We start from the raw sequence: 11250 nt of genomic DNA on the forward strand, positions 1-11250 counted from the left end.
CCACTTGTTTCAGATACTTAAGTACATCAGAAGAATCTTACAGCATTGTGTAATTAAAAAATGTTTACAAACACTTATAAGCAGGCATTTCCAACAACAATGAAGGTACATAACTGACAGCCACATAGAAGTTTGCAGTTTGACATGCTTTCTCATACACAATAATTAGCTCATTGGGAATTTGCTAATTATTAAAGGCATCCATTAGTCTTGCGAGACCATGGATCTGCGCCTGGAAAGTCTTCCTCTCCAGGGCGCAGGCCTGGGCAAGGTTGTATGGGAGACCAGCTGTTGCCCATGCTGCAAGTCTCCCCTCTCCACGACACCAATGTTGTCCAAGGGAAGGGCATTAGAACCCATACAGCTTGGCACCAGTGTCGTCGCAGAGCAATGTGTGATTAAGTGCCTTGCTCAAGGACACAACACGTTGGCTGGGGCTCGAACTCACGACCTTCAGGTTGCTAGTCCAATGCCTTAACCACTTGGCCACTTGAGCTAAAATTCTGCTCTTTCACTCCTCCAAGGTGCACGTGATGTTAACGGCTTGAACCCAGATGCAACTCTTGCTGACCTAGGCCTTGACTCTCTGATGGCAGTAGAAGTACGACAAACTCTTGAACGGGACTATGAAATAGTTGTGACGATGAGAGAAATCCGACAGCTCACCATCAATAAACTGCGTGAACTAGTGGATAAATCTAGCAGTACTGGAGGTAGGAATATGAATTTTTTTTTGCTGTTCCAACAAAACGGCATACCAAGGTGTATTTGTTGTTTATACATGAAGTGCAGGAGTTCCCAGAATTTGCTATTTGAACAGGTCTGCAGATATAGGAAGATGTGGTAGCACACTTGACCAGAACCAGTCTGTCCCAGAGCCTATGCTGGAAATTTAATCTCTATCTCATCCCCTTTTACCAGACTTTTCTCCAAAACTTTTGCTTTGAAGATACTTTGATCTCACTCTTCAAAGAGTCAGTTGAGCTCAAATCCACACCATTTTTTTGAGGAAGAGTGTTCCACATTTCTGTTTTGCCTTGTATAAGAAGAATAATTTAACACTTCAATGGGCTGAAAGCAAAAATAAATCTTTTCCATCTTGTGTACCCATTTCTTATTTTCCCATATGGCAAGCTTCGAATGATCTTGGAATGTGGAGGAAATGTTCTCCCAATGACTCTCCCCTTTTAAAGCATAATGATGGTCAATTATAGACAGATTAATGTGGGATGCTTTCTTCCTCAAATGTCACATGAATAAGTACATGTTAATGCTTTTCAAGTAACACCTTTTGAACTGCTAAGGGCCTGTGTGGCAAGTGCTCTTGTATCTGCTTACAGCAAAATCCAGCTGCATTCTCCAAGTGTCACCTGAGCTACTTACTGATATTAGTCCTGTTGAGGTTTCTGCAGATGTTAATTTATATCAATATATATTGTGATGTTGCATGTTTCAAGTACAAATTTAAAGCACATAACCTTGCTTTAGATAATTAATATGTTCTTTGATACAGAATCAAAACCTGCTCCCCTGACGCCAATAGACTCGCAGCTGAAAGAGTTGGACCTCAATGTGCTACTCGTCAATCCTGAAAGTTCAACCATCACCCAGCTGAATAACGTGGAGAGTAATGAGCGCCCCCTCTTTTTTGTTCACCCAATTGAAGGGTCAGTTGAAGCCTTCAAGACCCTTGCATCCAAAGTCAGCATTCCCTGCTATGGTCTTCAGTGTACACAAGGTAAATTCATGAATGTGTTTGTCTAAAAATGCTTCCATCACTATGGAAATTTTGGGAGAATATTCCTCGGGGAGGGGGGGAATAAATAAATGTTCAGATTCTAGCTAGATTTTATGCAGCATTAGCTATAGAAAATATATTATTTGCTATTCATTAAGCATCACAGTATTCTAATTTTTAACAAGATTTTATCGAAGTATTAGTACTGTACCTGAAAACAGCATTAAGGTGATTTAGTAAGCACAGATGCAGATGTTCTACTTTGCCAAAAATTCTGTAGTCTTGGAGAGCTCCAAGCTTCAAAGCAGCGTGTCTGCAATCAGGACTGAAATTCTGGACTGTATTTATCTACCAGCAACGGTAGTACAAATAGTCTTGGTTTTTGTTATATTGTATATTTAAAAAACAAAGTTCAGTCGGACACTTTTGTCATTCGAGTGACACCTGCGTTCCCCATAGCAGTACTACAAAGAAACTACTGTTCCACTTCACTGCTGTGGTCTTTTTATATTTAAAAAAAATCTTTTTTTAAAAAAATTAAATATTCCTGTCAAATTTCTCAATCCTGCCTCTCCCTCCCCATTCCACAGTGAGGGGCAGAGGATTGTTTTAGAGACCTGGATATTCTGCTCTCAATATGTATACAACAGCTTTATTTATTGGTAGTATTTATCCATAGTATTGATGTTGGTTTATTATTGTCACATGTACCGAGCTTCAGAAAAAGCTTTTATTTGCATGCCATAATGGCAGATCATGTCAAGGATAAATGATTCTATCTTATGTAGTAAAAAGAAAAAAAACAAAACCAGAAATGCAGGATATAACAGTATGGATTAATTCAAGTTTTTCTGTTTTCCGATGCAGCCGCTCCCCTGGATAGTATTCCCAACCTGGCTTCGTATTACCTAAGCTGCATTAAACAGGTTCAGCCGGAGGGACCCTACAGAATTGCCGGCTATTCCTTCGGTGCCTGTGTGGCATTTGAAATCTGCACACAGTTGCAAGCGCAGGCCAGCATGCCACGACCTGTTGATTGCCTTATTTTACTTGACGGTTCCCACTCCTATGTGGCAGCATACACTCAGGTATCAAACTATGTCAAGATTCTATCTTTAATATCTTGCAAATTACCTAAACTCAACAGACCTGTATTTTTTCTCCTCTTATTCACACCTCATTCCCAAACCCTGATTAACCCACCTCCAGAAATTGTTCCATTTAAGGTCCTGTTGAAGAAAAAATATGTGAAGTGTCTTCCCTTGCCTGAATAACCTGTTCTAAATTTCCATCTTGCACAATACCTCCTACTTTGGTGTAGATCTGTTCTTTGCCCTGTTGTTTATCTGCTCTGCATCCTCCCAGATCACAAGGGAACTCCGCGAAGACACTAATTTAACCCTCTCAGTGAAGATTCCTCAAAGTGGTGGTGACCTTTGCTCGCTTCTCATGAGATCATCCTTTTTCAAACTTAGAATTATAGAACCTGATACTGACTTCACTCAGTGAGTAGAAGAAGCTTCATGGGCAAAATCAAAAAAATGTTTCCATAATTGGAAACTGGTAATATTACTTCAAAGTTCAAAGTAAATTTATTATCAAAGTACATGCATGTCTCCATTTATGACCCTGAGATTCATTTTCTTACAGGCATTCACAGTAGAACAAAGAAGTACAAATATTTTTTTTAAAAACTACTTGCGAAGACTGACAAATAACTAATATGCAAAACAAGAGAAACTGTACAAATACAAAATATAAATAATACAGAAAGCATACTTGACCCTTTTTCTTTCTCTAACCTTCCCCCCCCCACCCCCCAACACACACACACGTGCAATTTTACAAAGAAATATCAACTCCTAGACCTTTTTTTTAATCCTGGTGGTTTCCTAAGATTGGCACTAACAGTTCTGTTTCCATATACTTTCAGAGTTACAAAGCAAAACTGACTACCGGCAATGACGCTGAAGCAGAAACCAAAGCCATGTGTGCGTTCGTTGGGCAGTTCACAAATGCAGAACACAACAAGGTAAGCTCTGTGAAAAATGAATCGGTCAGCACAAATGCAGATGTGAGAGAGAAACCACTCTTACAAAATGCCGCAGGAACTCAGCAGGACCTCTGGAGAGGAAAAGGCCGTGGGCATTTTGGGCCGAGAACCTTTCACTGGGACTGGAAAGAAAAATGGCAAAGGCCACAATGGGGGGGGGGGTGAGGAGGTGGAGCTGTTTGGGGGGTGGGGGATGATGTGAGAAACTGGCTGGTAATAGGTGGAAGAGGCAAAGGGCTGAAGAAGAAAGAATCTGAAAAGAGAACAGTAGACTGCGGGGGGTGGGGGGAAGGTGGGGAACCAGAGAGAAGAAGGTGTGGTGAATGGGCAGGTCATGAGAGCAGAGGAGGGGGAAAGGGTGAAAGGGGTCTTAGTAATAAGGGAAATCAAAGGGGGTGCTCAGGGGGAGCGGTTACTGGAACGTAGAATGATTGATGTGGATGCCGTTAGTTTGGATGCCACCAAGACAAACGAGGTGTTGTTCCTCCAGTCTGTGTCTGGCCTCAATGTGGCAGTACAGGAGGCCACGGACAGACTTGTCAGTAGGGGAATGGGAACTGAAATTAGAAGAACTGGCCATCGGGAGATCCTGGCTGTTACAGTGGACAAAGTGATGTGTTCGAAGAAGCAATCGCCCAATCTGCATTGGGGCTCACCAGTGTAGGGGAGGCCACACTAGAAGCACCAGATACAGCGAGCATCCCTGATGGATTCACATGTGAAGTGTTGGGCCTCATCATTGTCACAACAATTCCAACGTGAACACCAGTTAATTACATGTCATAAACATCACTGGTATCTCTAAACAAGTGATGTTGAGGAGATAAGTTAGTCTTCCCCATTATCCTGTGGGTCTTCATTAAATTCCACTCCGAGCAATGGAGCAGAAATAATTGTAATCTAATGATTGAGCTTGGTGCCTAAAACTTGTAATTACCGTGGATCCAATGTACAGTAATGACATCTATGTTTCAACTGCAATAAATATTGCCATGATATTCGGAATATTTAAATAAGTTTCAGGATGGGGTGCTCCTGCCTTTCTGCTTAGAATTTAGAATCTGGAATCAGATTTATTATCACATGATGTGAAATTTGTTGCTTTGTGACAGTAATGTAGTGGAAAACCAAAAATGTATAAATTACAAAAATGAATAAACAGTGCAGCATAAAGGAATGATGAGTGAGTATTTATGGACTGTTCAGAAAGCTGATGGCGGAGGAGAAGAAGCTTGAGCTTAGATCCTCAGGTTCTTGTACCACGTCCTTGATGGTAGCAATAAGAAGTGGGCAGGTCCCGGATGGTGCAGGTCCTTAATAATGGATGCTACCCCCTTGAGGCACCTCCTCCTGAAGAAGTCTTTGATAGAAATGGAGTGTGTGGAAGCCCGAGGGAAAAAGGAATCCATCAGCCTTGCAGATTACATGTTGTTCATGGTAACAGGAGCACTGAAAGACTCAAATTATTGAGGAGTTTGGGTTAGAGATTATTGGAAAAACAATAAATTGTACATTACCTCCAAATCTAATTATTTTAACAATGCCACATTTCTGCAACTCTCCATGAAACAATGTAAAACTTTCCCTCATTCTTATTGTGTTGTTTTATTTTAAACAAGGTAGTATGTTAAAGTGATTTTTTTTTTTAGTTGGGCTTATTTTCTAAATAAAGCAGAACAGTTATGAACTTATTAATTTTTCTGCGTTTCTTTGAAACTTAAGCTCTAGTTCTATCCTAAGGCAGATTTGAGAATGGCTTGCATCCTTTCTAGCTTTGTGGTTCTAAAATGGCCAAGGAAACCAATATGGGATCCACTACCTCTGCCAAAGGCTGGCCAAAATCTGACTGCATAGGTGGGCACCTTTTTTACAGGTGGTCTTTGGCAAGTCCCGAGATCCTCCTTGAACTAGTGAGTTGGTGATGTATGAGAATTTTTGTACAGTTGACCAATGTGGTTGGTGAAAGATTAACCATTAACATCCTGCTTTCTACAGCTCTTCGAGAAGTTACTGCCTCTGGAGAACTTGCAAGCAAGAGTCAATGCAGTTGTTGATATGATCATCACAAACCATAAAGGCATTAACCGTAACACGCTCAGCTTTGCAGCTACTGCCTTCTATTACAAACTTAAAGCAGCGGATGAGTATGTCCCAGCATCTAAATTTGGTGGAAATATCACACTGCTGCGAGCAAAGACAACTCATGAACTTCAGGAAGGTCTTGGTGGAGATTACCAACTTTCAGAGGTGAGCTGTTGATGACTTTTAGATGGTTCTCTCTTTTTCTTGCTTGTGCTCTGTCTCCCTTGTTCACATGCTTGCTCCCTTGCACTGTCTCCTATAGTTACTTCCATTTGATAATAGAAATGGATGCATTTGGAAACACAGTAGAGTTTGTTTAGTTTTTCTTGCTAAACGCATTGAAAACATAGCTTTGCGTCCTAACAATCTGCCACTTTGACAATACTTCTAGATATCTACCCAAATATCACCTTTTATGATTCATTATTACTGTTTGGAAAAAGTGCTGTGAAGTACTTTTGGATGTTTTGCTATGTTAAAGGGGGGCATATAAATATGTTGTATTTTCCCTCGTGCCTTAATCTGCCATGGCCTTTTCCCCTATGAAACCACCTGCTTTCCTTGGCTGCATAAGTCTAGGGAAGACGTGCTCTGGTCCCGTCAAACCCGTGAGATTGAGATGGCCCTCCCACCCCAAACCCTGGTTTGTATGGATGCTGTGTAATTTGTTACCCTGTTACAACTCAGTGCCAAGAAATAACAGACAGCACACTGCACATGATTAAAGGAATTGTATTTATGAATCTTAACTAGAGGGTTAGTAAAGAAAAAGTGCAAAGGGCCCATTATAATCTAACAGCCAAAATTGCACAAGCTGGAGCTCATCTTGAACTTGTCTGTCACTCCCGCGCTGGGCCCACAGTCTGCGTGAAAGCATACAGCACCTTCTGAACATCGCTTGCAATCTATCTCGAACAAACGAGTCTCCCACTGAGTCGTATCCTACAACCAGTTTGCCCCAGCATCTTCTTTCTTCATCTCCCGCCAAACAAAAAGGCCCAGCTCACACCGGTGTCAGGCACACAACTCAAAACCGCACTCCCCTCATAGGGCAGATCACATTCCAAAGCATCCATAATCTGTAACTGTAACCCAAACACTGCTTCTGCAAAAAGACCATTGTGTTAGCAGTGAAGCCTTCCCAGGGTGTTACACAGGTATGCATGGTATGCAGTCTGGTGGCTCTGGGCTGAAAAGGAACTCAAATCTATTAAAAACAATAGTTAAACAAAATGTTCTTCCTTCCCCTGCCCCCCCCCGCCCTTTTTAATCTGGTAATTTGAATTGAGGGGAAAGATACCTGAAAGAGCTTGCTGTACTTTGGCATTTGCTTCTTAGGGAGTGTGCTCTTCAAATGTCATTGGTCTTTCAAAGTCTAAACTTAGATGTCAATTCTCATACATCCAAACGACAAAGTTGAAGAGTAGCAGCATAGCAAATTTGCTTGGAATTAGGAAAGGCCCCATAGAACTTGGGGGTGGGAGAAAGAAAAGGCACGTGCACGTGTGCACACACCCACCATTGGAGGGAGACACAAATCAAAAGACCAATAGACAAGTAGTCAAATATCTGTCAGCAGCAAAATGCTGGCATCTATAGTTTTTGAGTTAATATAAGACAAAATGGTATTATGAAAGAGTTTCTTGGCAGATATCATAGACAGGATAATTAAAGGGGAACCAGAAAATGTGCATAGCTAGCATATTTTCTGCTGGTTAGCCACAGTTGAGATAAATGTATCATTTTTGTATTGACAATCAGTAATATGGGATGTTTGCATGTGTGCTGATGTTGCACTTAGTGGATTCTGGTTAATTGGGCTACAGTTAATCGGGGCAGCTGCTTATTTTGGACAACTTTTTTCTTTTTAAAAAAAAATCAAAAACTAACCATTTATTTGGAACACTACCACTTATTTTGGGACAGGAGACTATTGCTGAACAGTAACTGGCATCAGTTGCATGCACTTTTGTGGCTGTCAGATACTACATTGCGCTTAGAGTGAAGTTTTTAAATAACATCATTTGCATGTGTTTGTGTTCAAAAAGCAGTTATTTTTGCCACTGATAGCTGGCAAGAAAAATGTAGTAAGGCGATACAGAACTGTTTTGCTCACTACGGCTTCAAGCATTCAGGCTTGGAGATGCCAGAAATGGCCAGGAATGAAAATGAAACAATTTCACTACTTCAACAAATTAGATGGTATCAACAATCATCTTGAATGTTACAATGGTAATGAAAGTTTGGAAGATACAATCGTTGAAGGAAATTCATTGCCTGCACTAGGTGTCTGCACTGATTCTGTTAATTTACAGTCGATGTAAAGAACACAGCAGTGTACACTGGATGAATTCCTCTATCCATAATTGGGAATCAGTACATAATTTTATAATACTGGAATAATGGTAATGTTCTAATTCTGTATTTCATTTAAATATATGATTTGTTAACTGAGTCTTTTTTAACCTTTTTAACTATTTCCATGGTACTTGAGTTTATTAGGGAAGTTGCTTAATTGGGCCAAAATGTACTCGTCCTGATATGTCCCAATTAAACACAATCTACTGTATTTATAAAGTGTTATAAAACTTTGAAGAGGCTAAGTGCTCTTTCTCAGATTTACTCATGATTTCAAAAAAAAAAGATGGGATCTTAAGTTATCAAGTCTCTCTACAAGTGGTATTTCTCTACCCACATCCCAGAGGGTGATTTATTACAGTTTGTATAGAAGAATGGAAATGATGTAAAGTGTACTTTACATACGTTACTTGCCAGTATACGCTGAAATAGATGGTGATCCAGGATCTGTTGCTGGCAGAGCAGTTGGGATAATCAGAAGATGAGCCCCTCAATTGCATCATTAACTCTGTGGACAGGGAAGTTAATTGACCATGTGTTACAAAATGAGTAATGTAAATATTTTAGCTCTCGATGAACCAGTTTGTGTCTTCATCTTCACAGCTTCTAAAAGCACCTTAATCAGTTCCCGGTACTTGGATAGTATATAAATTTCCATCAGCCCAGTCCATTCCCTTATCCTCACCATCGCAACAGGAACAATGATTAGATTAGGTTATGAGGACACGCAGTCCTCTTTTATTGTCATTTAGTAGTACATGCATTAAGAAATGATACAATTTGGAGATGCCTTGGTTAACATGGATGATTTGGGCTACAAGGCCTGTTTATGTGCTGCATAACTGACATTTGCACTCCCATATTTCTGCAGTGAAGGAGATTAATTTTGTTCCACTTCCACTTCCAGGTTTGTGATGGCATGGTCTTAATTCATGTCATTGAAGGAGATCACTGGACTTTCCTGAAGGGGACGTCAGTGGATTCTGTCGTCAGCATCATCCATAACACATTGGCTGAGCCACGAGTTGCCGCTCGGGAGGGTTGAAGAAAATATCAAAGTACTGTTAATTTGACTCTGGTTCCTACCGCGTGGAATAGATTGTACAGCTATTAAGTCTCTTCACAAAATGAATTTGTTGCAAAAGCTGTAATTTTATGTGGCTTAGTTGAAATTCAGAGCAGTAAATATAGTGCTTAATAGAGCAAAAAAAAACTGGTACGTGGCTGGACCAATACGGGCAAACAAGGAAAAACTGACTGACCTATTTCTGAGATGTTCATTGTCTATGAGGAAATAGAAACCAATGATGCTTCAGTTTTTTAATTTGTCCATTGGAATAGCTTGTAAAAGAATGATGTAATGTGGAAACTATCAAAAGCATGACCCATTCCTCTGTATTTTTATGGAAGTAATGTTTACAGTATGGGAGAAAAGTTATAAAATATTTGTGTTTTTGTGTGTGGAATGAAATAAAGACGGTCTTTTTTTTCCTCCCCCAGTAGTGAAGATTGGCATTAAAGTAAGTATGACCAGATTAATCTGGAATAATCAGTTGTTATGTGCCTGGTTTCAAGGCAGAAGAAAATGATTTTAGGATTTGGCAATCTCTCATCAGTTCATTTGGTTTGTCTGGATTGGGAAAGTTGCTCTTTGGAAAAACCATAAGAGTGAGGCTTTTTGTGGTAAATGGGAAGTTGCCATTGATGTCCCATTATGACAAATATTGGTAGCTGCAGAAATTTTACTTTTCTTTGACTAGTGGAACATAGGCCAAGTGAAATTTGAAAGACTTGAAATTGCATACTATGTAAGGCAGCCAAAACAGGGTTTCATTAAACAACCATTGATGCCCTGTCGCTCATGTAAAGCAAAAACCATAGCTATTTTTCACAGAGAAAGCGGAAAACATTTCATTTTCATACAGTTACTCCCAAGATCCTTCTCCAACTCACTAGACAATTAGTTCCCCTACCCCCCCCCATTAATTATTTGCTAACTTCTCCAGTTTAGTAGCTGATATTTCTGAAGCACCCTCGGGCTAAGGCACTGATTCTGCAGAAAAACCTGCAAAATAAACGCACAAAGGGCCACAAAGCTTTGAGCATTTCATGTGGATGGTGAACGAACCCATTACTATTTAATAAACTGGAATATTCTGGTGAAGCATTAGGTGCATGTATTGCAAGTGCCACATTTTTCTCCCAGTAGAACCTGTAGCTGAGATATTTCCAAAGAGGTCAAATTTACAGAGGGACTCTGTAAGGATCATGCTTTGAGTTAATGTGACAGGTATCTTGACATGGAAAAAAGAACATTCCGTGTATTTGTGAACATCAGCCAGTTCTGCTGTTCGAACAGTCGTTAGCAAATGTCATTAAATTTCTTTCATGTATTTTGTGGCTTATTTTTTTTTCCTTGGTTTTGTAAGACAGCTACCTTGGGCCATATTCATGTATGTTATGTTTTAATAAAAATCAACATCTGAAACTTGTTTAAAATTGTTTTTCTAAAGCAGAACTAGTTGCATTTTAAGAGTAATTTTAGCTGGTTAGAGGTCTGAAAGGATTGGCTGATGTCAGTCAATTTTTGGTTATATACTAATGGCCATTAAACTATTTCCTCATAAGAATGTAATTGATTCCTGCCTCCTGTTATATCCCAGGTTTCTAGACTGATCGTACAAGGAACACTTTAATATGTATTTGAGGTGAGGCAATGCAGTTTGTATTATCAACATCCAATAAAACATCAATTCACAACGATTTAAGTGGTATACTCTGCTGCAGGTTTCATCTAGCCTCCTATGCTTCATCCTCTGATCAGATTTAATTTTACTTTTCTGCACTCTTCTGAGCAAAACCATATCTGAACACAAGTGAAATTTTCTGATACTTCTAAAAAGACAGCTCCATTTCACCGGTCAGGAATTTAGTTTAACATGGGTGTTCTTGTCTCATATACAAAAAGGCTAAACGTGACTCCGTAAACTTCCTTGGTGATTTTGAATCCAAGCATACA

At 39.8% G+C, this 11250-nt stretch overlaps 1 protein-coding gene across 1 annotated transcript in view; it reads left to right on the forward strand.

Annotated features, from left to right (window-relative positions):
• The window catches only part of fasn (fatty acid synthase), an 81411-nt gene extending 70428 nt beyond the window's left edge, over positions 1–10983 (forward strand). The window contains exons 38-43 of the mRNA XM_063074425.1: positions 525–713; positions 1514–1738; positions 2606–2826; positions 3672–3770; positions 5787–6038; positions 9139–10983. Coding sequence (XP_062930495.1) covers positions 525–713; positions 1514–1738; positions 2606–2826; positions 3672–3770; positions 5787–6038; positions 9139–9276 — 1124 coding nt within the window. The 3' untranslated portion in view covers positions 9277–10983. The remainder of the gene's footprint in view (positions 1–524; positions 714–1513; positions 1739–2605; positions 2827–3671; positions 3771–5786; positions 6039–9138) is intronic.
• Positions 10984–11250: the final 267 nt, after the last annotated feature.

This window comes from Mobula hypostoma, chromosome 22 (genome assembly GCF_963921235.1).
Source record: "Mobula hypostoma chromosome 22, sMobHyp1.1, whole genome shotgun sequence".
Lineage (NCBI taxonomy): Eukaryota > Metazoa > Chordata > Chondrichthyes > Myliobatiformes > Myliobatidae > Mobula > Mobula hypostoma.